Source organism: Brugia malayi (genome assembly GCF_000002995.4).
Source record: "Brugia malayi strain FR3 genome assembly, contig: Bm_v4_ChrX_scaffold_001, whole genome shotgun sequence".
In the NCBI taxonomy this organism is placed as follows: domain Eukaryota; kingdom Metazoa; phylum Nematoda; class Chromadorea; order Rhabditida; family Onchocercidae; genus Brugia; species Brugia malayi.
The window spans coordinates 15046064-15072599 of NW_025062479.1; the positions used below are offsets into that span (position 1 = coordinate 15046064).

Sequence of the window (26536 nt, forward strand, 5' to 3'; positions counted from 1 at the left end):
AATCATCAAATAATCCTTTCACTTCGGAATTGATTTAATTCTGAAACAGTAATTTTATGTTGGGAAAATATTTCACACAAACAAAATATCGAAAACTTTAATGTTTTAAATGTTTAGAAAAAAATACTTTGGTTCATTTAATGTACTTTTAATTAGCTAAAGTATCAATTAATTAAAGTTAGGGACATAATTAAAATAGTATTAAATGAAAATAATTTAAGTGAAATAATATTAAATGTAATATAATATTAAGGAAATAGTATTAAATTGAAATGATAACATTTCCCAATTGAGTAATATCAGAAAAGCAACTGAAGCAGGAAGACGAGACCAGTTACCAGAATGACACACTACAATAATGACTGAGTGAACTCCACCCAGCTAATAAATAAGATAAGAATTGCTCCTGCAAAAATTTGCATATTCACTAAGGCAAGCTAAAAATGCATATTGCATCGCTGTAATTGTTACACGTCGATATGTCTCTCGAAAGATGTGTTGATTTCAGGGACAAATAAAAAGAAGAAGGAGAGAGTGAAACTTTAAGGTAAATTATAATTTACTTAATGAAACAGTAGTATTCGATGAATTACTACTAAAATATTCCGAATTGTTAATAATAATTGCTTGTACTAATGATCACACGAATGTGTAACATTTGTATTTATTTCAAATCAGTTGTCAAATTTTGAATTTCAAACAAATTGTCAATTTTTGTTTTCAAATATTCTTGTCATATATAAATTTCAAATTTTTGATTGGAGAATGGATTTTAATTTTCCGTTTCATTTAATATTGCATCAATTTTCATTAATTAAATTTAGTTCTTTAACCTTCAACCTTTCGATGAGCTTATTTTCCGGTTGTGCATCTTACTTTGTGCCAACTATGAAAATTGCTATCATAATTAACTTTTTATTAATGAAATTCAAAAATAATCCAGTGAGATTGTATATTTCATAGAGACGCAACGTATGAGTGCTGTGACATGTGCCATAGCTAAATGCAGAAGTAAAAGCTGAAGCGTAACCTGTTTTGGGGATTACAGCTGTTCCGGAATGTGTTAGGACGCACCGGGATTCTGGGCTATCGTGCTGGAATTCTAAACTATTGTTCCTTCATGTCTGATTTTTTTCTAAATTTCGCCACTTTCTCAATTGTTCAACTCTAATGATAAAAGAGTTATCAAGTGCGATTGAAGAGTTAGGAAATGTGAAGTGTAAGAAGAAAAGAGCATTGCATTTTGAGAGACTGCAAACTGTGTAAAAATTATGTAATTGCTAATACTTTGTTAAAGAGTAGAGAAAAAGTAGTGATGATTAGTAAGATTTGTATATTAAGAAGAAAAGAAAATTTGATAACAGCATTAGTAGTAATTGAAAGTAACATTGAAATTCTTTTTTCTTTTTTGCAAAAGGAAAAATTGTCACTTATGCAAAAAGATTATATATATATATATATATATATATATGTATATATATTTGTTTATTATGTAATTTGTGAAATAAATGATTAGAATAATTTATAGATTATGTGCAATAAGCTTCAGTGTTTCGAGAAGTGTGTACATATCGATCTCAGATAAAAAGAAAAGTTCCTTGTTTTTGTAGTGCGTTCTGAAAAGCGCATTTTAACATTTACAACTAAATCAATGGATGATGCCGTAAGTTTAACATCAAATTTTTTATCTTACTTTATTTTTTTCTTTCAAGATACAAAACGTATACTGCGGGGTGTGTGTTTTGGTTAGGGGAGAATTAGAAAAAATCGTAAAATGAACGAAAGTTAATCTGGTTTGATTTAATGTCCAAAACAGTACAAAAGGTTTGGTAAACATAAGTTAATACAGTCTTATATTTCTGAATTTATCCATTTACATTACTCTTCGACCATATAAATCATTTTTAGTAAATAAGAGCGAATCTTTATTCTTCTTAAGTAATGTGATTTGTATTAGAAGTTCTTAGTGGAGAACCATATATTGGAAAATCAATGCACAAGTTACAATATGCCAAATATTTGGTACTAAATGAGGTAGAATCACACAAAATTTTTTTCTCAGTGGAGTATTATTTTGGTTTAAAAAATTTGTATTAAATACTTATTTTAGAGCAGCGACCCACCACTGCCAACATGGTTTCAAGAATTGCGACATGTGGAGAAAATCATGGGCATTAAGGAGGAAATTGCTGATAGAGATTTATGGCATGTCTTTTACTGACAAGTTTATATATATATATATATATATATATATATATATATATATATTTGAAATTTTCAGCTGTTTCACTTGTTTATAATCGCAATAAATTCATTCATTCGCTGGAGCAGGACGACTTAGGAAAAGTGGAATCCGTAAACTTTCAGTTATTCATCTTTGAGAGTATTAAAGGAGGAAATATTCAAAAGAACGTATGAGAACAGTATCGGTGGCCCTTGTGTTATGTTTGAATATTGGTGTGGACCCGCCAGATGTTCATAGGCCGAATCCATGTGCGCGGAAAGAGTGTTGGATTGATCCACTGGGAATAAATCCTCAGAAAGCTGTTCTTAAAATTGCTAATGCTCTGCAGAAAAGTTATGAACGTTGGCAACCACGTGCAAGGTAATTGGGCAGCAATAGGTTACTTGTTGTTTGTAGACATTGTGTGTTGTGTTCGGTAGTGAGTCCATAAGATGTGAAGGTTATATGATTGTCTGTAAATATATGTAAATAACTTGTGAGATATTTGCTCGTTTTTACAGGTATAAAACGGCAAATGATCCAACAGTGGATGATGTTCGACGTTTATGCCAAAGTTTGCGACGAAACGCCAAAGATGAACGTATTCTATTTCATTACAATGGACATGGTGTCCCAAGACCGACTGAAAATGGTGAAATATGGGTTTTCAACAAAAATTTCACTCAGGTGTCTGAATTATCTCAAATATATAATGTAATTTTTTTCATTTTCTCAATCCACTGAATAAATTTCCAATAAAAAAAAAATAAGTTTCAGTACATCCCGCTTTCGATTTTTGACTTACAGTCGTGGATGGGTCATCCGGCCGTGTACGTCTGGGATTGCCATTGTGCTGGTCTAGCTAGTAAGTTTGTAAAAATTTTCTTACAAAATTTAGTGCGTGATAGACTCAGTAATAATGGGTATGCATCAAGGCTTAGCAATTATAGGTTTTACGCTTTGATGATGATCAATAGCATGTTGGAAGTAATTGATGCTTCCTTTCGGAGTTCTTGATTCCTGTTATATAGCTTCGGTTCAGGCTATCTCTGTAATTGTATTTTCATTCTGTGAGTAAAACTAAATGATATGGCTATATTTTGTTCCATTTTTATAAGCCGTGATTGTATTTTAGTAAGATCTTTCTTTCGCTTTGCTGAAGATCATGAAAAAGAATGGGTTAAACAACTCGATGAACATATGGAAACGCGTCCACCACCATTACCCATTATTCAAACCGAAATGAGTCTTGAAGAAAAGGCATCTGCTTTTGGATTCCGGAAGAAGCCAAATTTTAAAGTAAGTTGTTTCGGAAACTGTTTTGCAGTTGGAAAATGTGGTTTTATAACGTAGTCCTGATTTAAATTTTAGGAATGTATTCACATTGGAGCATGCGGAGACCATGAATTACTTCCAATGGATTCAAGACTTCCGGCTGATCTTTTCACGTCCTGTATTTTAACACCAATCCAAATTTCGGTGTTGTGGTATATCTTGAAAAATCATTTGGAGGTGTGTATTCTTTGTCCACAGTATTCATATTTCAATAAACATTTATCAAACACTGTTTTGCGCTTTATTTAATATATTTGATTTGTCAGTGCTTCAGGATCGATTTCCCGTAACAATAGTTGATAAGATCCCTGGTCAACTCAGTGATCGTCGAACCATGCTTGGCGAGTTGAATTGGATATTCACAGCAATTACCGACACGATTGCATGGAGTTCACTTCCAAAAGAATTGTTTCAGAAACTATTTCGATTGGTACACTTTGTTTTTGGATTTTTTCTGTCTTTAGGAAGTCTTCGTTTACAACCGTGTCAAGTACGATGAGTATATCTTCACTTTATTTCTCTCAACTTTTCAGTGTCCTTCGGTGCATATATTTTATTTCTCTCAACTTTTCAGTGTCCTTCGGTACATTATGAATTCGTTGTCCATGAAATTTATTTTCCTTTCTATATTTTTAATATATTATTCCAGTGGCATGCTCCAATAAAAATTGTTGTAAACTACATCCAAAATATGAAACGATTTTGTATTATTTTTAAGGATTTACTACTTGCATCAGTATTTCGAAGTTTTGTATTGGCTAACCGAGTAATGCGCGAAAATCAGTGTCATGTCGTTTCTCGTCCTTCCTTACCATCTGTTCATAGTCATCCTCTTTGGGATGCTTGGGATTATACCATCGATTTATGTCTAAGCCAAATTCAGGGCTTCACAACACCAAAACAGAAACTTTGGTCTGTTGCAAAAGAAATATATTTCTCACGTTCATCCGTTCGTCATGAATGTATGTTTGGGTTGAAATTGATTTTGCATAAGTTAATCGTTTGTTAAAATTAATCGCATTCAAAATCAAAAAAGATAGTTGTGAACCGTGCCTAAAACAATCCAAATTTTTGTTACCACGAAGATACTCCGATAGCGAACTGTGCTTTAAATATGATTGCTTCTAGCATATATCCAACGTTTGAGAAACTTTTCAATGATTTAGTCGTTATTTTGTAGTGCTTATTGATGTGACTTCACAGCTTGCACCGATAAATGAAGCAGATTACACTCATAATTGGTTTTTCATTGAACAGTTACAAGCATTCGAAGTTTGGCTTAAATATGGTGGTGAAAGGCGAACTCCTCCACAGCAGCTTCCTGTTGTTTTACAAGTACTTCTCAGTCAGGTACTGGTTGAAGATTGATATAAAGCAGTTGTACGTTTTTGGTATATTTGTATTTTCAATCATATCATGCTATGTTTGAAGATTTTTTTGAATTTTGAAATAAAATTGAACAAGAAGTGATTGTAATCATTGTTTTGAGGTACATTTTGAGGTACATCGAGTGAAAGCGCTGGAGCTTTTGGCTCGCTTTCTAGATTTGGGCTCATGGGCCGTAGGCCATGCCCTCTCTGTCGGTATATTTCCTTATGTTCTGAAGTTGCTTCAAAGTGCAACAAAGGAATTGAGACCATGGTTGGCGTTCATCTGGGCAAAAATTCTTGCTGTAGAAACAAGTTGTCAAGTGGACCTGATTAAGGATAAAGAGCGAGGGTTAGTTTTACTTGAAGACAAATTTAAAAATTATTAGTCTAAAAGCAAAAACCTTTATTGCGATTATCTTATTTTTTACAGGCAAACATTACACTTTATAAATTCATAGGAATAATCGACACCTTCTGAGTAGTCTTTAGGAAGTAGCTGCTGGAATGTAAGTGAAGTAATGTTTACCGTTCTAAAGAACGGCCGCTTCGAAAATATACATTCCGAGACTTTATAGGTTCTAAAAGGTGGATGACAACGTTTGGTTCCTTTTTTTTTTTTTTTCAGATATATGTACTTTTTAACAATCTTGAACGATCCTAGTACTAATCCGCGGCAAAAAATTGTCCCAGCATTTGTAATGGCTGCATTAATTGAAAACAACTATAGGTTTGTAATTTAGTAATCTTGTAATCTTGAAAAGCATGCATTGTATCTTTACCAAATAGTTTTCATTTCCGTAAAGTATGTGTTATTTTCAGACCTGCACAAGAGTTGCTAACCGATAATAGATATGTAACACTTTGTATCGAGCTTCTGTCAGATGTAGCTCTGCGACAATGCAGATTGCTTCGGTTATGGTTACTTATTGGTCTTGGACGACTCTGGGCTGATTATGATGATGCCAGGTGGCAGGCGATTAGATTGGCCGCTTATGAAAGGGTATACACAATTTTGCAAATTCTTCAAAATTCTCTTCGAAAGAAAATGATAGTCAATAAATCCTGATACAAATACTATTCATGGGCTAATCCATACAAAGAAACAGGTTTTTGAGTTTCTAATAAGTGATTTTTATAGGTTCTTGAATTTCTGGACGATTCAGTTCCGGAAGTACGTGCTGCTGCAGTCTATGCAATTGGATGTCTTGTGAGAAATAAGTCGGAAAATATCGAACACGCCACAATTGTACGTCTCTGTATGAGATCCACTTTACAAAATTGGCTAGTATTAGCATTAAGTTAGAATTAGGAGTTCATGTTGACGGTACACGTTGCCACTTATCTTCTACCTCAGTAATTTATTGTGTTATCTTTTAAAGATTGACCATGAAGTTTGTGATAAACTTTCGATGAAATGCACTTTTGATGGTTCAGTACTTGTTCGCGCTGAATTAGTTGTGGCAATGCAGTGGTTTATTATTGATTTTGAAAATCGTTTTGCCAGTCTGTCAATGGATCTTAATGAAAAAATTGAACAGAGGAAATTCAGGGAAAGAAAACTTTCGGTGAAATTTTGATTCTCATTTTTTGATCAGTTATGAATTGTTTTAATTCATTTAGTTTTTATTATTTGGATTTATTGGAAATCACATCGTGGAGGTTTTTTCTGTTTCTATCATGATCGAACGGAAACTTTAATATCTCTTTTTGATAGCTGAATGCTTTTTTTTTTTTTTTTTCACTTCAGGCAGGTGAACAGGAAATGAAACCTTTGCGTTCAATTGATGAAGAAGATGATGCATTTGTTTCTCGCGGTTATGATCGCAGTCTTCCAAGGTTTATTTTGCTTTTGAGAACAAAAGGGAATTTCTAGTTTCTAGTTTCTCTAAGTCGCTTTTAATTACATTTTTCCAGATCTGCATCTCGAAGACGAGCTCATTTCCTGGAAACTCCATTAAATTCACCTCGAAGATCAAATTCAATGAATTTCGGTAGGTACTGTTAAGAAAACTCAACTGTTTAGTAGATAAAAATGATTTCAATTGCGATTTTCTTAGCATCTAATTTCATAGTAATGCTTCTGTTGAATATTTGCCTGATATATATGCCTATTATGTAATAGTGCTTAGAGTTTCCCGAGTATTATTTTTAACAAAACGAAAATCATATGGAAGGTATTATTAATTACTACTATTGTTAAAGAGTCTTATATTTGAGTTTCTGGAGTGGTTGCGGATAAAGTTTGTGCACAGTGGAAGTCGATGTTTGATACCGGTTCACTGAATGATTTTTCCACTAAACTACTGGCTTCCACAAAGGAAATGCGCAACGAAAATTTCAAGTATGCTGTTTATTTTTGTACTTAATACTTAAGTACTGCTCGCACTTGAGACTGTAACGTTGCTACAACAAATCCTAACCTTTGATCTTTCATATAATGTTGCAGGTATAAAGCTATTAAGCAGATTGAATTCTTGGGATCAAAAACATTCAATGATCAATCTGAACGTATCTGGTTGTCACTTCTTAAGCTTTCTCTAGATCCTGTAAACAAAATCGCTGAAATGGCACAAGTGTGTATCAAAATATTTAATATTTGGTAATTCAAGCACAAGGAGGAATCTTTAGCTTCACCATTTGTTATACTCATAGTTTTATAATTCCTGTATAACTTCTTAACTAAAGAAAATCTTTTTTAAGGTATTAATTGAACATGTTGACAAATTAGCAACAACAAGGAATGAGAGAAAAAGAAAGCTGAATTGTGTTGAACGGGTATCGTTGGCCAAGGTAAATGTTATCTAAGATATATTTAAGATGCAATAATTCTCCCAATATATACAGACGAAGATGATTCCAAGGGGATTGGAAGAAAATTGATATGATAATCATTGATATCAGAATCGTAAAAAATAAGTGATTTTTCTGGACCAGTTCATTAGAGTATGAATGATGTTTCGAATTATGATCTAACTTGCTTTACATGTTTTTAGACTGTTCATCAATTTTTAGCAGACTGAATCATATCCTGCGGAAATAGTAACATTTACTGTTGGTTCACCAACATTGGATTTGTCAGCGACACCGCCTTTTGTAGAAGATCATATCTGTAGGAATTCAGAAAATACATTGATTTTGGATTCACGACGTCAAGAACAGCTCCCAGCGTTCCATCAGTCCTCAATCTTCACGCCTAAGCGAAATGTAATATTTTTGTTTTTGCTAGTGAACATAATATATGATAGTTTAGTTTACTCTATTTGTTGATGTTTAAATTTAGATATCCCCAATTTTCACGAACTCTGTATTTTTCCAGATGTATTCACCCACAATCAAAAGCATGACAAAACTGGATGAAAGTTCTTCTACAGACAGGGAACCGGTAGTTGCTCTAGTAACAACGGAATTTGTACCCTGGTGTACGAGGCGATTTACTGAACCAATTTTGGATGTAATACAGGGTTTGTAATTAAATTAATTTCTTTTCCCTGTTCATACTGAATCTTCTCTAGGATAGAAACAGTCGTTTATCTTTCTTTAATTATAGGAGAAGTTGGTGATGGCATAGCTGATCGTTTGGCTACTCATTCCATGCCTAGTGATTGGGCATCGCATAAAGATGAAGGTTTGCAGCAAACTTCGAAAAAGGAAATTCGGGCACTTAAGGAAGAGGTTCATCAATTGTCAGATTTTCAGAGTTTTTTTCTTTTTTTTTTTTTTTTTTCTAACAGTGATTTCTTGATGGTAATTACAGCTAGTAATTAGGACGAAAAATGACCCATCAGAAATTGAAATTTAAAGAAAATAATATGGCAGATTGCATCGTAAGCCACATTCTGGATGAATCATTCACTGTCCGATCATTTTAATAATCAATAATTACATTGTACTAGATGACGAAGGAATGCTATTGATGTTAAATTTTCATACTACTTTTCAACCTCCTTTATTGGGAATTGGTCCTTTTCTAGTCTTTTTTCTTTTCAGGGATTATTTTTCGACGGCCATCCACTGATTGTAAAGACAGATGCGGTAAGCAAATGTTTGGCTTGGAGTCAAATAAGACCTCACTTATATTCATGCGATGGCGAAGCAGTGACTATTTGGCGATGCGAATTACAGCGATTGTACGATGTCCGAAAGTTTTTGTGTCACAACAATAATCCCTTCGTTAATGTTAGCAGTTTCGATGTTGATTAAAAATGCTTTTTAGGAGGAACTCTGCAATATTGCTTCCCGCAGCTATGAATTTCGAACCGTTAAATGCCTTGTCTTGCTTATTAGTTGCATAGAAATATTTCACTTTAGAAAAATTTACTGTTCCACTTTTGTTTTGGAAATGACTGATAGGAATCCTTTATTTTTTCCTATTTTGGTTATCATTAAACTGATTAAATAGGAATTTTAAGCGCATGATGAAAATATCGGGTTGTTTAATATGTGTATTATCATGCTTGACATAACGTCTGTATCCTGCGGTAAATGAGTAAACATTGGATAATTAGATAATGGTACAGTATTATGAAGGGAAAAACCAGTGTCTTAAGTTTATTTTAATTCCATTTTAGGATATAGTTACTGATCTACACGTAATAAATGAAATGACACGTGAATTGGTAGTGACTTGTAGTGATGATGGATTGATGAGAATTTGGGATCCAGGATATTCCATCTATTCCCATGATTTCGAGGCGGAACAGCAGATGATAACAGCTGCTTATCTGCTAAAAGATGTGCCGATTAGCATTCCAATGAATAAGCATCTCGCATCGGTTTTTAGGTTTTTTTTTTTTATTTCGTATGTTTTCTGAAGAAATAATTTTTAGGCTTTCTGTGTAACGCAGTAGTCTATCGACATAATGCGATTGCACACTGAGCATGCTTACAGGAAACTGTAAAATGCATAGCATTAATTAGTCTAGTTTTTCTCCAGAGTTATAACTTTAGACAACATATAAAAAAATCATGTAATTCTTTCAGCATATTTCAAGTTATTTCATTCCTTCTATTATAATTTATCTATTTAAGTTGGAATCAGAAATGTGGCCTTATGGCAGTTTCTGGTAATGTGAAGGTGTGTCGTTTGTGGGACGCCCATGCAGAAAAAAGTATGCAAGAGATTCAGATTGGTGCTAAAAATTGTGCTGTCACAAAATTGAGTCTTGATAATTCAGGGAGTAATCTTCTTGCTGTTGGTATGGTTCTCTTCTGTTGTATCTCTAATATTTAGAGATATTGGAAATGCTTTTCATTTTCGAGTAATTAGCTCACGAATTTAGCGTTTCAAGTTTGTTGGCGATTGTTGATGCTCTTATTGGTTTGAAGCATTTTTTGAGGTCTGAGTGATGGATTAGTGAATGTCTACGATCCAAGATTACCTGATAAATCGCGACGTACAATGTCATCTCGAGAGCTTGAAAAACCAGTTATTGGATTATCACTTTTTTCTAATCTGGCTGGTGAATCTTCTGAAGGAAACCTGAGACTAATCGCTGGTTCAAGAGATGGCGAAATACGTTTGTGGGAGCCACGAATGTTCAAGGTATGCCTTTTATTGTTTTTTGCGAAAAATTTTAAAGTTTATATAGGTTTAGTGTATGTTGCGTTTTAACATAATTTAGTTTTGAAGCTGGAATTAGTTGAAATTTGAAATAGTTAATTCATGAGATTTAAATTACAGGAACCGGTAGTTAGTTTTAACGCTTGCAGCTTCCCAAAGAAAGACAGCTTAACGAATATGGAAGTTCATGTCCACAGTCAGGTATTTCTTTCATATGTTCTTTTGATTGTTGAAAAATTCAAATCATATCTAATATTATGCGAAAAGTTATGCCGACCAGTGCTGTTCTTTAAGGACATGTTGGCGACAAAATTCGCTTACTTTTTTCAAGTTCTTTATGTCTTGCATGGATTTTTTGATTTTTCTATTCTAATGGCTCTCTAAAGAATCATTCATATACCAACGAAAATCTTTTCAGTATATTCTTGCATTTCCGTAGATTGTTCCAAAAGATGGGTGAAATTTTAGCTTTTTAAATATTTTGTTTCGGTACAGCATGGTGCATTACTAGTTGTTGAAATTAGTCTATATGTTTTGTTTGAACAATTAGCGTGACAAAAACTTTTGGCTTTCTAATGATTTCAATTAAATTTAGTTTAGCTGAGTAAACCAGTTTAGATCAATTTTTATCTAAAATTCATTTTAGTGTATTGGTTGTATGGATGATGCTTCCATGGTAAAGTTGTTTGATCTGAACGGCAAACAGCTAGGTGAAATTCGTCAGGATGATTGGTTAGTTAGTGGTCGGATCGGAACATTGATATCAATGCGTTTTCATCAGCTACTTGTCTCATTAGCAGTTGCTACTGAAAATCAAACAATTAGTTTTTATCGAATGCCGGATTTATCGTGATTTGTTTGAATTATTATATTTTGTTTTTTGTTTTTTTTTTTTAAAATTTTGTTTTCTAGTCCAATTTTATTTGCGTTGCTCTGGCTTCATTATGGTTTTGTGGTATTCCTCATTACGTGACTGCTGTTTTCAAGTACAAATTTAACTTTGGCTTTTGTATTTAGAATATTTCTGAAATTAAAAAAAAAAAAGTTATTTTTAGTTCTCCTAATTTTCCTCAGTTTATTACAATTCTGACAGATGTAATTGTGCATACCCACTTCGATAGAAATTGATATGAGCAAAATAAAGATTTGGAACAGGGAGATCCTTGAAAATTCATTTCTCAGGTAGATCTTATTGCTGGAACTGGATTATTGTTTGGATATTTGTTTTTTAATTTTGACTATTGCTCAAACGATTTTATGCATTATGAATTTTCTTATAATTTTCAGTGAATTTGTGTATATATTATTAAGCTCTCTTTATTCTGCACAAGCCTTCCAGCTGTATTATATTGCTTGTTGTCTGCAATTTTTCTCTTTCATGGAGTGGCTTTATTTGTCACTGATAATGATTTTCCAGAAGGTTTTAGGATGGAGGATATTAAGTATGCTGGTGATTTCACGCGTATTTGAAGTATTTTAATGTTGGGCTATGAGGAAAACTCACTGTGCTATTGTTCTAATTGCACTTGTAATTTTTACCATCTGAAACTGAGATGATATGGACGTTAATTTTTTAGAATTTTAGAGTTATGAAATTGTTTATTATACATTCCTAATACTATTGGCGCTGCTGACTGCAGTTTTTGGGGAGCCGTGAGAACTGAGGTATTGGATAGCTGTAGTATTAGAAAAAAAAAAAAAAATTACGGGTAGGCACTCAGACAGCCAGTATGGCATCAGGAACGACTGAGTTCTAAATTGTCTACGAGATATTTCCTAGTTTATTTCATCTCTCTTAAGGTAGGGGTTATTATTATGTTGAATTTTTGCATCTATTTTAAATATTTCACGTTAAAATTCAGAACCTTTAATTTTAGTTTTGATCATAGTACATGAATGCATGGCATTCGTATCGTTACGATTAAGTACCTGCGTAGTTTATTTTTCCATACAGCATGTCTCGAATGCCCATTTAATATCTTTTCAGTATCATTAGTAGTCTTCAATGGTGAAATTTGGTAGATTAAGAAAATCAGAATATTTAACCTTAGTTTGCTGGATTATGACTGCCAGTTTGGTTGTTTTTCCTTTTTTACGCACTTTTACTTCACAGTATTACAAATGCTTTGTTCATTCAGTCCTGAACTGAAATGAAAATTTTTGGATTTTGCTCATTTTGTCATTTTTCTTTTGTTAATTGGTCCGCTGCATTATATATCTTGTAAATTTTTGGAAGATAATGTTATGTTTATATGTTTTTTTTCTCTTGTTTTAAGTGAATGAATGAATTTTCAAACTGTATAGAATCAAGCGCATTACAAACGCAATAATTGCTTTATTTGAACTTGAGTTTGATATACAAATTAAGTGCTTATTATTCATATTTAAAATATATTAAGGTAAAGAGATGAGGAATGTGGTAATCATTAAGAAATATTAAAATGAATTGCATTTAATATTCAGGATTAATCTACATCTATAGCACGAAGAAGCAAATTTTGGTACTTTTTTGATTACATAACTCTCATTACTTTCAAATGCGTCTAACTTTTCGTCGATTTTCTCGGTCAGTAATTCGCTTGAAACATGAAGCTCAGAAATGTTTGAAAGTTTGTTCTTTTTTATTTGTTGTTAACATTGGAAATAAATGCAAAATATTTTGGGGAGTTATGGTAAAGGTGAGGTTACTCATTTCTAAATGCTTTAATTCATTTGCAGAAATTCCAGGTAGCAGTAATTGGTCCACCAAATGTTGGCAAGTCATTGTTGACAAATAAATTGGTGAAAGCGGGTGTTGCAGCAGTAAGTTCTCAGATGGATACGACACAGAAAAATCAAACAGCCATTGTTACTGAAGGCTCATCACAATTAGTATTTGTGGATAGTCCTGGAACAGTTGGCATTAGGCATGCAAGAGAAATTGTGAGAAGTCCTGACTCACGCATATTGAGTGGTAAGTTGCGCAAATAGATTTGATTTATTATTTAAATGAAGACCTGAAATAAGTTGAATTTTTGATTTTTAGCAAGGTGTGAAATGAACCGAACTTGAATTAAGCTTAAATATTTCAAGAAAGGAGATTAGTGATTCTCTAGTCTAGAATTTAGTAATTGATTGTTCACTTAATATTAACAATTAAATAATGTAATTTGAAGTATTAAACTCGATTTCTGTATCACAACACGTTGTAATTATAAGTCGTAGCACTATAAAATTTCTTATCGTAGAAAATCGAAAATATAGAAGTGAAACTTTTTTTTTATAGATCCAGAACATGCAGTGGAACAAGCAGATCATATTCTAGTGGTACATGATGCTACAATATGTACTGATTATATTTTACATCGTGTGCTACATATGCTTCATCGTTATCGACAAATTCCGTCGAGTTTGGTACTCAATAAAATTGATCAAGTTAAGCAAAGGTTCTTTTACATTTTATTCATTTAGATTATTCTTCATATTTAAAATATTGTGCATTTTTTTTTAATTAATATAAATTACATTACAGTTAGGATTTGAAAAATTATATTAAATGGCATCATCTATCAATGTGATGAAAGTGTTTTTAAAATAGTAGAAGTTATGATGTCTGTTTGTCGAATAACGACTGACATATTATCTTTTGTTTGTCGAGTAACGCTGAACAGAAAAGCATACTACTAAAAAATATGCTCAAATATCTTTGTATTTCTTAAAATATTCTTATTTAAGATCTGATTTGTTAGCTCTTACTCGGGTTCTGTGTAATGGTCTTGTGGATGGTAAGCCAGTTGTTGTCAAGAAGCATAGTGGTGGACAATTGGCCAAGTTATGTGGCAAAATATGCAAAACATCCCACGAAATGTCACTCCATCCTGCGGAAGAAAAAGAGCAAAATGAACAATGGCAAGAAAAATATAAGTAAGACAGAAAGGATCACTTAAAATACATCGATAAGTTTTATGAATACTTTTAAACATTATGTTAAAGAAAGAACGAGAGAACTTAAAAATAAGAATTTGATATAGCCAAATACGTTTCAGAGAGCTTCTACAAAAGCCTACACACAAGTGTAGTTGGGGTGAAACCAAACAACTTTTTGCAAATATCAAAGGATGGTCAAATTTTCAAGATGTTTTCTTTGTTAGTGCATTGACTGGCGAAGGAATAGATATACTACGCGATCATCTTCACAAACTTGGTTTACGGAAGGTACTTTCCATCATTTTCAATATGGAAGTGATGTTAGTAAAAATTGAGGCATGAAAAAATTTGGTGGTAAAAAAAAACACTATAGATATTGGTTCAAGTTCAAATTTATCTAATTATTTTTAGGAACATGTCTTTAAGCAAGAAATGCTCACTACCAAAAAACCAGCAATAATATGCCAAGATGCGATTCGAGCAGAATTTTTGAATCGGATACCGCCTTACATTGCCTATACCTTGAAGGTAAGATACTCTATCAATATTTGATATAAAACTGCAGAAATGATAAGGCTTTCTCATTACTGTAACACTTTATCTTTTGTTACCGTAACTATTTCAGTAATAGTGGTAGAGTTTGAATTTTCGACTATCCGTATTATACAGCTTGGGAAACGAAAAGTTTTTTTCTTTTTCCTTCATACTTAGAATACGTTAAATTGTTGTCAGTATATCAGTGAAGCTTATATAAACATGATTGGTCAGTTTATATAGTATAACACCTTCTGATAATAATGGTATGAATGTATTCCTGAGCATCTCATTTTTGACAGTTGCTATAAAAAGCTATTAATATTCACCGAACAATTCTGCACTTGTAATGCCAAAACTTTTAACACATTTTCGGATGTTGAAGAATTTAAAAATCACAATTTCATGATTAATCCAGATTTTTTTTTGCTGGTTTTATAGATAAGTGTGACAGAATGGGATATGCAAGGTGAAGTGTTACAAATTGTTGCTGAAGTTGAATGTAAAAAAGATCGTATAGCACGAATTGTAGTTGGAGACCATGGTTTGACAATTATAGCCGTTGCTAAAGAAGTTAACGAATCATTGCAAAATTTACTCGCGCAACAATTATTTGTACGTATACTGGTTAAAGTTGGGGGTAAACTGTTCGATAGTTTACGATATAATGCAGGAAGAAATATTACCAAAAAATCCATAGGCCTATAAAGTCCGAAAATTATGAAATTGATAATGGTGAAATTTTTAAAAATTTTCTCAATTATATTAATAAAGCGAGAATAGTTTTGATATTCGAATGTCTTGTGATGTTGAGAGATATTTGCTATTCCAGCAACATTGTTGATATTACATAGTCTTAATATATATCCATATTGAAAAAATGTATGTAAACTGTCTTTGCAGTGAACATTGTACAAAAGTAAATAGATTCCTGTCCCGGAAACATTTTTAGTGGATTTTTGCATTTTACATACATACTGACTAACCTTAGCAATAATATTTGAAGGGACTATATAAGCGTCTATTGTATAAAGCTAAAGGATAGTATGTATTTGCGTGCACTATGAAAGAAATTTTTTAACAAATTAGCCTATAATTACTTCTGAAAATGATATATATATACGAGAAACATTTACAGCAAGAAATGTTTGATGATTTAAGTGTATCATTAAATTAAGTGAACAATGCGCCAAAAAAAAAAAAAGAAAAAACAGATTATGCTATAATTACAGATAGCTAATTATAGTTATTAATGTAGGTGATGATACAGGAATGTAGTGAGTTAAAGAACTGATGCTAATTAACAGTCTTTAGAGGGATAAGTGGACATAATTAGTGGATTCTGATTCTTTAAAACCGATATTGGATCAAATTCTCATTAAATGTGTGGAATGAATAATCAACTAAGTAAACATGTTCATATTTGTCACATGGAAATATTTTCCTTCTCCAAATTGCTTATCCATCGTTTTCATCTGTTCTATCCTGTATCTTAGTTTTGGAGTTAGAATTTGTTGAATCGAAAAAGAGTAAAGGAAACATCCCAATAAGACATCCAGCAATTAATCCAATGCTACGTCCAAGATTCGTAACTACACGAACAAAAAAAGATTCGAGCTAAAATGAGGAATTCATTTTTTTTCTTAAAAGGAAGAAACTCGAAGCTTTCTTTCACCTGTTCAGAGGTAAGCACTGGATGCTTAATGCCACATTTCGATACAATAAGTTCAACATAATGCGCAAGGCCTATGCCCGCAACATCTGATACGGTATTTCCAACTGCTGCTGCGGTCATTGTTGAATAATGTTAACCAATTACCAATTGTCTGAAAAAAAGCATTCATTGTAGACTACCAGTAAAAACATCGATTTGCTCTTTATTTTTTCTTCTCATCTTAACTTTAATCATATTCTATAGATATCAATAAATAATAAAATATAAAGCATATAAATAGAAAACAAATATAAAGTTTAAGTACGGAAATATCATTCAAATATCATACAGTGCACTGAAGAAAGAAAATGAGAACAAATATCGTACAGTGCACTGAAGAAAGAAAATGAGAACAGAATCAATCTACCTTGTCAACATATTCATCAGCAACGAACATGATAACATTATCAAGAAATCCAAAACCAATGAAAGGTATCGAATTTACCAAGAAAAATTGATATGTTTGCTGACGCGAAAGATATTTCCCTAAGAATTACATTATTTAGATTCATAAATTCTGAAACTCGAAAAATTTAAAATCTTTGGACTTGATTTCAATAAGTGCAATGTGAAACCTCAATTAATCCTTTAACTTTAAGTATTAGTAATATTTATAAGATTGGTACTGAAAGACAGTTTGGAATAAATTTCAAATTCTTATAACATTTTAAACATGACCAGGGGATTAATAAGGATAGCATAAATTAAGAGTTGAGATTTCAAACTTTTTTATATTTCAATAAATAGAGTATCAAAGGTTTCTATTCAAAAAAAAAAAAAAAAAAAATGACAAGTAAAAGTTCTTGTCAATTTATTAATATTATTTAATGCAAAGAAAAAATGAAAAAAACAAATCACTATAAATTTAATACTTCATAGAGAAAGCATAATATTTTACAGAGCAATCATATTGTATAACTAATTAAAACTTATCAAGAACTGCTAATCTGTTAAGTTTTTTTCCTTTATTTACTAGAACAGTTTAATCTTACCGTTTGATATAATCGGTAGAAATTGCTTTTCGAGATTACCAAGAGCAGCCTGAAGAAGTTTTCGTTCGTTTGATGTCAATGCTGTCACAAGTGTTCTTGCTTTAAATTCATTTTCAATGCGTACCTCTTTGATCTTATTCACTGTACTTGAAATATTTCCGCAACATTATAGAAGTCAAGAAAAGCAAAGAATTTACTTATTTCCTATAAAGTTCAAAATCTGACTGCTAAATTTGTCTATTATTTATTTATTAAGTTAACGAACAACAAATTTACTTATTTATTCAATTGACTATTAATGGATTAAATAAATTGGTAATAATAAAAAAAATATTCATAATAGTAGTGATAATAATAACAATAATTCTTGAATTAATCCAGTGATGTATAGAATGCAAAAGAAAATCCAAACAAAATAATTTATAAAAGTATTAGAGTTTAAATTTAAAATCAAAATAACTTAGAGGAAATACAAGGCTCTACAGACTTCATAATATGGCTAAGCTTCTGATAAAATGATTAAATATCGGCAGTCAAAACCACCTGATACGAACCGCCTGATGTGATCCAATCTTTGGATGTAAGTCGAGCTTGAGTTACCCGCGAAAATGCAACTTTTGGGCAATAAAAAGCTCAATGTAGCAGACATTTCACTTGTGATTTGAGCAATGGTTAAAAATATTTTTTAATTTTTCCTGGCAACGATTTCAAATTCTCACAAGTAAAATATTCACGCTCTGAATAAATATTACTTATGCAAATGAGACGTTTACAAAACAACTATGGCATGCCTCAAGGTATGCCAAAAATTTTAATATATTGATAACTCAATTAAATCTGTCAAGTAAAGAATTCCAATCAGCCAATTAAAAAACTCCTTCAATTAATTAAGAACTTTTTAAACTCTTATCTTTACTTTTTTATCTACTTTCATGATATATAGGATATCACCCGTTTCTCAACTGCTACCACGAGTAAAATAATTGAAAATCCCTCATACTTTAGAAAGAACACTAGAATAAAGAAAATGTGAAGCAAAGATTGGCTACTCATGTAAATTAAGCCTCATCCATAACTGATACTCAATAATATTAAGTCAGCAACTTATCAGTTAGGCGCAGATATCTCGTTTGTTTAAACAGATGCGCAAAGGACACACATGTACATTCTGCTAGATTTTTTCGTTATATACGATATGAAATTCAACTGTTATTATGTATAATATTGAAAAAGTTAAGTCATTTTAATTTTTATTATATGAATAGTTTATCGAGACTCAAATTTTTCGTAATTTAAAACTAGAAATTTATAGTTTTATATTTTAAAAGAAATATAATTCATTTCATAGTAAAACAAACAATGAATAAGTTAGAAATAAAATTCCATTAACATAAATTATGACATTCAACCAGATGACGCATAAATCACCGACAAGACAACATTGTTATTTTGGAATAATATGAATGAAAAAAAAAAAAAAAAAAGATAAAAATGATGTTAATAGATCAATAATGATAACCGATGTTATCGCAGTTAAGCCACCAATAAAATAAAAAAATTATTTTGGAATAATATAAAAAGATCGATAAAGTACATCAGGGTTATAGCAGCTAAATGAAAAAAAAAAAGATAATATATTTAACAAATCACTTATTTTCATAAAACCCAGACTTTACATGAAAATTTCAAAAAAATATCAGCCAAACAAATAATAACTACTATATGAATGAATAAGCACGATAATACGAGCATTATAAATCAGCAAAATTTATTTTATCTACAACCACGTTGTTCATCGTACCAACCACGTCCTCTTCTACTACTACCACGCCGACCACTATGGCTTTGATTATAATATTCTTCGCATTCTCTCATTACCTTCAGCAGAAACAGCTGAGTGATAAAAAGTGGAACTGATATGTTAACATATATCCCTCTTTCTATCTTGTTTTTTTTTTTTTTTTTATGAAATAATTATTGATAACGAATATGAAAGATGTAGCTGTGAAACATTTAACTTCTAGTAATGTTACTCGTTTAAAAATATTCATCACATACCTGATTTTCAAAACCTGTACCTCGACCGCCAATTCTAAATCCTCCTCTTCCATAGCCTCCATATCCACCAGCAATTTGATAATCATTTCTGTCATACTGAAAACCTAGGCCTCCTTGATATCCACCGCTACCTCTCTGATATCCTCCATCACTTCTATAATCGCCTCGTTGCCTACCTATAACTTATTTTTTAATAAGTGCAAAAATTTTATTACATAAAACTATTTTGGTCATAGAACAAGAAACATACCGCCTTGATCCGGAACGCGATCCTTTATCCAAGGAGGCATTTCCGGCGGAGGAGCCCGTAGTTCAGATGGCCTACCACCACGATCACCCGGACGATCAGTAATCAATATCTGAACAATTTATTTCATAAAGATAATAAAGCTACTTCTCCTCTCAATTCCAAATGTTTTATCTTAATGCTAAATTCTCATACAACAGTATATATTTAAATGGTACAAGAATAATTTCTTTTATATGCAATATTAAGTCTCGAGAGAATGATACAACTTGAAGTTCAATATTTTCTTTTTAATTTAGCACCTTGTAACGTGTTATATGTTACAAAAACACTTTTTTCCTTTAATATTTACACCGACAAGGGGAAGCTTTAACAAAAGGAAATATGATAAAAAGATGAGAAAACTTTTATAGGTTACATTTGAGAGGAAAGATGCAAAATTCAGTTAATATGAAATGATAAGAAAACAGTAAAAATTATTTGAAATGAAAGAAAAAAAGAAGACAAAACTGGAAAAATGTTTAACTTTATTTAAGCGTGATGCGGTACGTTTTCTTTCTTTTTCATTATTTATTCGATCAACAATTAGAAGAGAGCTAGTCGCCGCAAGTAAATCATCCATACCAACATTTGATGTTACAGCAATGTGTTCTCGTCGAGGACGATAAATATCATGTAACTTATCCTGAAAGACAATAAATGAGAATTTCTCATCATTTTAAGAATAGTAAAGTGTAAGTTATCAACCAATTACTTGAAATCACATTTGCTGAATTAATTGTTAAATTATTATTGAATTTACCAGAAGAAATGTTTACCTGCATTTTCTTTATACGATCGGACCAAGTGAATGATTGAATTGTAACATCGAGACGTTTAAGCAATAATAGAATCCGACTTCGATATTCCTGCACTAATTTTTCATTCAATACTTCGATTTTTTCCCACTGTGTATCACTTAACGACGCGGTTAATAGTGGACGTGGTTTTTCTTTACATTTGTCCATTTGTTTCGTAGCCTGTAACCAACGTCAAAGAATCATCAAATCAAAAAACTTTCAGCACTTCCATTAAAATCAATCATTTATCCTACCAATATGAATATGAACATTTATGCACTTACATTAATCAACGGTGTGAGAATAAAGGAAAAAACAAAACTAACCAAATCTTTTAATGCTGAGAAAATCTGCTCAACTGTAATATCAGCAGGTAACTGATTGATACCAACTGCTACCAATGCATTTTCTAAGTGAAGTACTTCAGCACTCTTATACTGTAAATAAACAAACTTTAAAATCATACTTATATTTGTTGAGATGAAGCATTTTGCATAGAATAAATATTAACGGAAATTTTAATTATCATTTAATTAGTAAAAAGTATTAATTCCTATGTCGTATTCAACAGTTTATGGAAGAAGACTTTTTTTTTCAACGGAAATATGCGCAACAAAGTAATTAATATTATGTAAAGAAATTTGTATAAGTCAGATAATTTAAATTAAAGAACAAATATTTTAAACGATGCTAAAGGCAAAGTTGAAATTAGAAAGAAGGCTATGCTTCTCTAGTAAACATCATTCTTAAGCATATGTGAAATCTACTCTATCAAATGAGAATAATTTTGAAAAAGTAGAAATAAAGAAGGTATTAATCTAGGTTTCATTTTGCAATAACTAGAAAGTTTAGTTTTCATAATCTCAAAAAAAAAATTTTTAATGTGTTTTAGTTCTTTCTCTTAGGTTACCACGTTTTCCATCTTTTTCTGGAAAAAAGTCCACAAAACGACCTAAGATAAATGCTGAATTTAATTTTTAAAAATTAAATGACATATAAGTAAAAAATGAAAAAATACCAAACTACCTGGCAAGTTTTCGAAATTAAGACCTAACGAACAACTTGTAGCAAAACAAGCAAAATGCTTAAAAGCGAATTATAATAAACCTCAGGTATTTCTTCATGTAATCGATTCAGCGCAGTCAATCGAGCGCATTTCATATGCCCAATTAAAAAATCAAGCAATTTTGTTTGATTTTCAGTCGAACGAAATCTTTCTACAACTGGTCCAGTTGTTAACGCATCCACTGGGCATTCTGGAATATTTGCTTATTCATGTTTAAACTAGTCTTGATTATTGATTGAAAATGAAATATTTGAAAAATTATGTTACAGCTAATCATTACATCTAAGACAACTTTCTTCTCAATTTCCTTCCTCATATTCTTATTTCACTTTCCTATCTAACTCATTGTTATGAATTAAACAAACTTGATTTTCCTAAAAAAACTTCACTAAATCAAAAAAGAAAATCCTCATTGTTGTTCAATTCAAGACAAGAAAAAAATGTTACCTAATTCAGACAAAATTGAACTAAGGTCTAATAAGAAAAATTCCACATTATCGGATCCAGCTGGTCCATGAACCGTTTCATCTAACCCATACAGTGACGATATCTCATTACACATCCATTCGATTAGCTTATAGAAACGCAAATCTTCAATGCCTGCTTTTTGTAAGTCTTCTAATTCTTCTGATGGAAAAATATTGAATCTGTAAAATGTGTAGAGAATAAATCTTTGATATATTTTAAAATGCAATATAGTATCATTTGACATCATAGAAACATATAAAATCACTGAAAATCAAAAAAGAGCTACATCTATACAAGCATTTATTTGATCAGTATAATTTAATTTGATTCCATTACCAATATTAAATTTCACAAGTGAATTCCAAATTTAAAAACGATAATTCTGCAAGAAAATTTTAAATTCGTTGCTAATTGTTCAAATGAATTCATTAATTTCTTAACTGAATAGAATAAGATAAAAGAATGCTGTTCCTGCTCCTATTATTCATGTAAATGAGAAAAGAACAAAAACTATTTTTGTAATTCCAATTAAGCTTAATATTTCTGGATAATTTGGTCTAATAAATAATATGAAACAATACGGTACATAATCATAATATCATATAAAAGCATCTAGAAGAATAAAAAATTGTTCACTGCAGAAGTGAGAACTGAAACATGCAATACACTTACCCGAAGGAAATAATTTCACTAGCAATAAACGATCGCTTCTGCTCCTGTAATTTCTCATCCATTTATACTGAAATTAATAACTTTATTTTTGATAGAATATAATTTTTCCTCAATAAATGAATCGCTTTTTTGAAAAAAAAAAGTTTCAATATCTAATGAATCAGTGATTTGAATATGCAAAAGATATAAAAGATGCACCAGTGATATTACAATCATTGTTCAGTTAGAAAAGTTAACTAAAACAGTGATAAATGTCAAATCCGCCACCAAAAGAGGATGAATGAGCATTTGGTCCAATTGGTTCACCGTTTCCGAATAATCCGGTACGAGTACTTGGTCAACCAAATATGTATGTAGCACTGTGATACAAGTATGCTGTACCGATACATGGTCGAGCATGGAATAATGGTGGTGTTTTGGAATGCTCATTTCCATATAAAAAAGCTGAATTAACTAGTATCAAAGATCTTGGTGGCCAAATACAAGTAGTTTTAAGTTAATGTCTTATTTAAAAATATATTTATTTAAAACATAAAAATATTTTTTTTAAAAATATTTAAAAATATATTTAACCACCAATAATATTTCAAATAAGGATATTTAGAATTAAGATTTCAAACGTAATCTTTATAATTCTTATATAAATGGCAGAAAGTTATGCACAGTTCTTGAAGAAAATTTACAATTCAAGCAATTTTCATTTTTTTCTTTGCATTGATGAAAAGAAAAAAATAACTATCGTTTTTGAATGTAATTATAGATAGATTTAAATTTAATGAAATATAAAATTTTTTCTATCTCATTTTTTTGCTGATATCCTAAATGATTCAGGTCATACTTATGTAGGCAAAATAAAAATGAGTTACTTCATAGGTAAGCTGATTCATTCTTATGTTTAATTTATCTAATAACAGGTATTACATTATATTAGGTACTTCAATTTGGTTTCTAGTTTGAATGGATCAAATACAATGATCGTTTTGAAAAAGCCGATATTCGGCAAATTATACACTGTAGTGATTGGACACCTGTGGAAAGACAGACCGGAAGGTGCATTACTCGGTTATCTGGATAATAAGACGGAATTGGTACTTATTGATTGATATTTAAATTTTTAGTTAGCTATTATAAAAATAAATAATGCAATGAATTATATATATGATTTGTAGTAGAAAATGATATTAACAAGTAAGTTAACTGTATAGTTAATTGTAATGCACTATTATAGGTTTATTTACTTAAAAATCAATATGTAAGCATATTTCTCAATTACCAAATTTAATTATTAGCAATGCAAGAGTATATGTTATTACTTAAAATCAACACTTAAGTATATTTTTTGATCAAATCAAATTCGCTAAGTCAAATAATTCAATAATTTTTAGACACATTTTTCATTTAATGGAAAAGCGGAATGATTGCAAGGACAATTACTAGGTAATATGTGGATTATTGTACGTAATACGAAAGGTGAACCACCAACATGTGGTTGTAAGCATGGCGATAAGCCACCACCACCACGTGTTATGATTGATGAATGGATTGATTTATGGCCGGTGATCCATGACCAAAGGATTAGCAACTTAATAAAGCACTGAATAAAAATCTTAATACACATCAAGGTGAAAATCCAGAACAATATGTTGCGCTATGGTATCAACAAGGTGAACCTGATATGGTAGAATATGGAATGATAATGGCAAGGTTAGATAAAGAAAGAGAGAGAGAGAAACAAAGCAATTATTGATAAAGATTATTTGATAAAAATTTATCATTAATATGTTTCATTTTTTTTTTTTTTTTTCGTGCATTATTCTTAAATGATAAAAAAAAAGCATGTTGAGATTAGCTTTAGAGTGGATTTTACTAGGAAATATTTTATGAAATGTTTAAGGTAGCAGCTTATTTTGGTTGGAATAAAAACCCATTCATTGCATATCTTCATAGAGCTACCGGATTTTGTTCGTGGCTATGACTACGACTGGAAGTTATTCTCGCTTTGTGCATTATTCGGTGAGAAAGAATGGTTCTCAGTACATGTTGATCGTAAAGATATTATATCACCTTGTGTATGCAAAATTGATGGTGAAGAAATTCTCGGAAAGTAAACAAAATAATTACCATTCTTAAATTTTGAATAATTCATGAAGTTTATTTCAAAAAATTTGATTCATAAAGTGTCATGTTGAACAAATATAAAAGCTATCTATGATGAAGAATCATGAAACTAAAATCAGTTTCGAAATTTGCATAGTCAAACTGCATGAAAAAGAGTTATTGACGGAAAATAACTATTCTAGAATTAACAGAGCTTATAGTTTTGATATTAGAAATTTCATAACAAAAAAAAAAATCATACATAAAATTTTGAAAATGAGAAGTAGGAACAGTTCAGTTGACGTCAACAATTTTCCTTTCAAATTTCCTCAAAAAAAAAAATTAAAAAATGCAAACCATTTTCATTGTATAAAAGAAAAGAAATCAAATTAAAATAAAAAAAGAATCTGAAGTAAAACCTAAAAAGAAATAATATTTGGAGTTTTTTTTTTTTTTTTTCAATACACTTCTTTCTTGAATATATCCACAAAATTTCAGGCTGATATCCGTAATAAGAAAGTATCGGCAGCTTTTGGAGGGAAGGAGCATATCATGGGACTATCGGTACAAAAGCAAATGGTACTCTGCCCCAAAGACCTGGCTACAAATTTGATTAATTGCAAGCGTCCTCCCTTGAATGAATGGTCATTCGTAATCAACCTCTAATATTACTTCCAAAAATAAAACTGCTACTAATATAATGGCATTTCCCACTATTTTTTCTATTCATGAAAAAGCTAAAAAACTTTTGTATCAAGAAAAAAAAGGAAATAAAAAACGAGAAATACCCAATAAAAATCCGGGAAGATACAAAACCTTACTAACCAACTCATTCCCAATTCAAAGAAATGTTAAAAAAAAAAAAAAAAAAAAACCCCAATTAATCTATTTTTCCACAGAACAAAAGACCGCGATGTCCATCCTCTCAATCTCACTCCATACTTTCAATTAATTTCATGAATTCTCCAATAGTTGCTAACCAAATATCTCCATTGGTTACTGCTGAGTCTTATTGCTCCTTTACACATTTAAAAAATTGCAAAATAATGATAAATACGTCATCAGTGGAAAAGGCACGTTGTTTATTGGCAAGCCAAAATAAACCTAAAAAAGTTAATTTGGCATACAATTTTATTCATCACTACCATCAAAAATTTATTCTTCAAAGCACTATTCATCAGCACATACCACCATAAGATGAAAGTAGTATTTGTGGAAGCAATCAGTTTAGTGACAAATAATAAAAGAACAGAGTGAAATCGTAGAACTTCGAGATGGAAGTAAAGAACTCGTTTAAATAGCACGTGTCAGTAGAATGCCGACAGTAAAAAAATTTTACAAGACTGCGTTAAAATCGAGAATTTATAAAAAAAAAAAAAATTACATTCTTCTTTCCATCTTTCCTCCTCTCCTCCTCCGCCTGAGAAAAAACTTTGAGAAACTTAAAAAATTTA

General features: G+C 31.1%; 5 protein-coding genes across 7 annotated transcripts; 3 read left to right on the forward strand and 2 right to left on the reverse strand.

The window, feature by feature from the left end:
- Window positions 1-1651: 1651 nt before the first annotated feature.
- Bma-daf-15 (uncharacterized protein) lies at window positions 1652-11342 on the forward strand (the record flags this gene model as incomplete). The annotated part of the gene is made up of 29 exons (XM_001895560.2): window positions 1652-1663; window positions 2111-2136; window positions 2393-2605; window positions 2746-2911; window positions 3002-3089; window positions 3360-3523; window positions 3596-3736; window positions 3834-3989; window positions 4278-4521; window positions 4740-4909; window positions 5061-5278; window positions 5555-5656; window positions 5749-5929; window positions 6068-6175; window positions 6309-6494; window positions 6677-6765; window positions 6844-6920; window positions 7147-7270; window positions 7376-7502; window positions 7630-7719; window positions 7942-8133; window positions 8246-8390; window positions 8477-8601; window positions 8917-9105; window positions 9498-9709; window positions 9958-10124; window positions 10266-10471; window positions 10610-10690; window positions 11136-11342. The coding sequence occupies 29 exons, from the start codon at window positions 1652-1654 to the stop codon at window positions 11340-11342; spliced, it is 4206 nt and encodes a 1401-aa protein (XP_001895595.2).
- Window positions 11343-13026: 1684 nt separating this feature from the next.
- Bma-eral-1 (putative GTP-binding protein E02H1.2 in chromosome II, putative) lies at window positions 13027-15637 on the forward strand (the record flags this gene model as incomplete). Of its 3 annotated transcripts, none has more annotated exons than XM_043074937.1 (7): window positions 13027-13098; window positions 13208-13442; window positions 13755-13914; window positions 14204-14392; window positions 14515-14683; window positions 14807-14923; window positions 15371-15637. In XM_043074937.1, 7 exons carry the CDS (start codon window positions 13027-13029, stop codon window positions 15635-15637), a joined length of 1209 nt encoding a protein of 402 aa, XP_042930871.1. The 3 variants fall into 3 exon arrangements, with proteins under 3 accessions (XP_042930871.1, XP_001895594.1, XP_042930872.1); XM_001895559.1 differs by having other exon boundaries at window positions 13217-13442; XM_043074938.1 differs by lacking the exon at window positions 13027-13098 and having other exon boundaries at window positions 13304-13442.
- Window positions 15638-16656: 1019 nt separating this feature from the next.
- Bm2550 (4930438D12Rik protein, putative) lies at window positions 16657-18284 on the reverse strand (the record flags this gene model as incomplete). The annotated part of the gene is made up of 4 exons (XM_043074939.1): window positions 16657-16755; window positions 17011-17129; window positions 17636-17776; window positions 18179-18284. The coding sequence occupies 4 exons, from the start codon at window positions 18282-18284 to the stop codon at window positions 16657-16659; spliced, it is 465 nt and encodes a 154-aa protein (XP_042930873.1).
- Window positions 18285-19408: 1124 nt separating this feature from the next.
- Bm2545 (RIKEN cDNA 2810405J04, putative) lies at window positions 19409-23047 on the reverse strand (the record flags this gene model as incomplete). The annotated part of the gene is made up of 9 exons (XM_001895557.2): window positions 19409-19513; window positions 19694-19869; window positions 19944-20052; window positions 20467-20625; window positions 20759-20959; window positions 21106-21216; window positions 21887-22035; window positions 22293-22492; window positions 22986-23047. The coding sequence occupies 9 exons, from the start codon at window positions 23045-23047 to the stop codon at window positions 19409-19411; spliced, it is 1272 nt and encodes a 423-aa protein (XP_001895592.1).
- A 1380-nt stretch (window positions 23048-24427) lies between these two features.
- Window positions 24428-25748, forward strand: Bm8844 (P40, putative; the record flags this gene model as incomplete). Its single annotated transcript, XM_043074940.1, has 3 exons — window positions 24428-24541; window positions 24935-25054; window positions 25581-25748. The coding sequence occupies 3 exons, from the start codon at window positions 24428-24430 to the stop codon at window positions 25746-25748; spliced, it is 402 nt and encodes a 133-aa protein (XP_042930874.1).
- Between the last annotated feature and the right edge of the window lie 788 nt (window positions 25749-26536).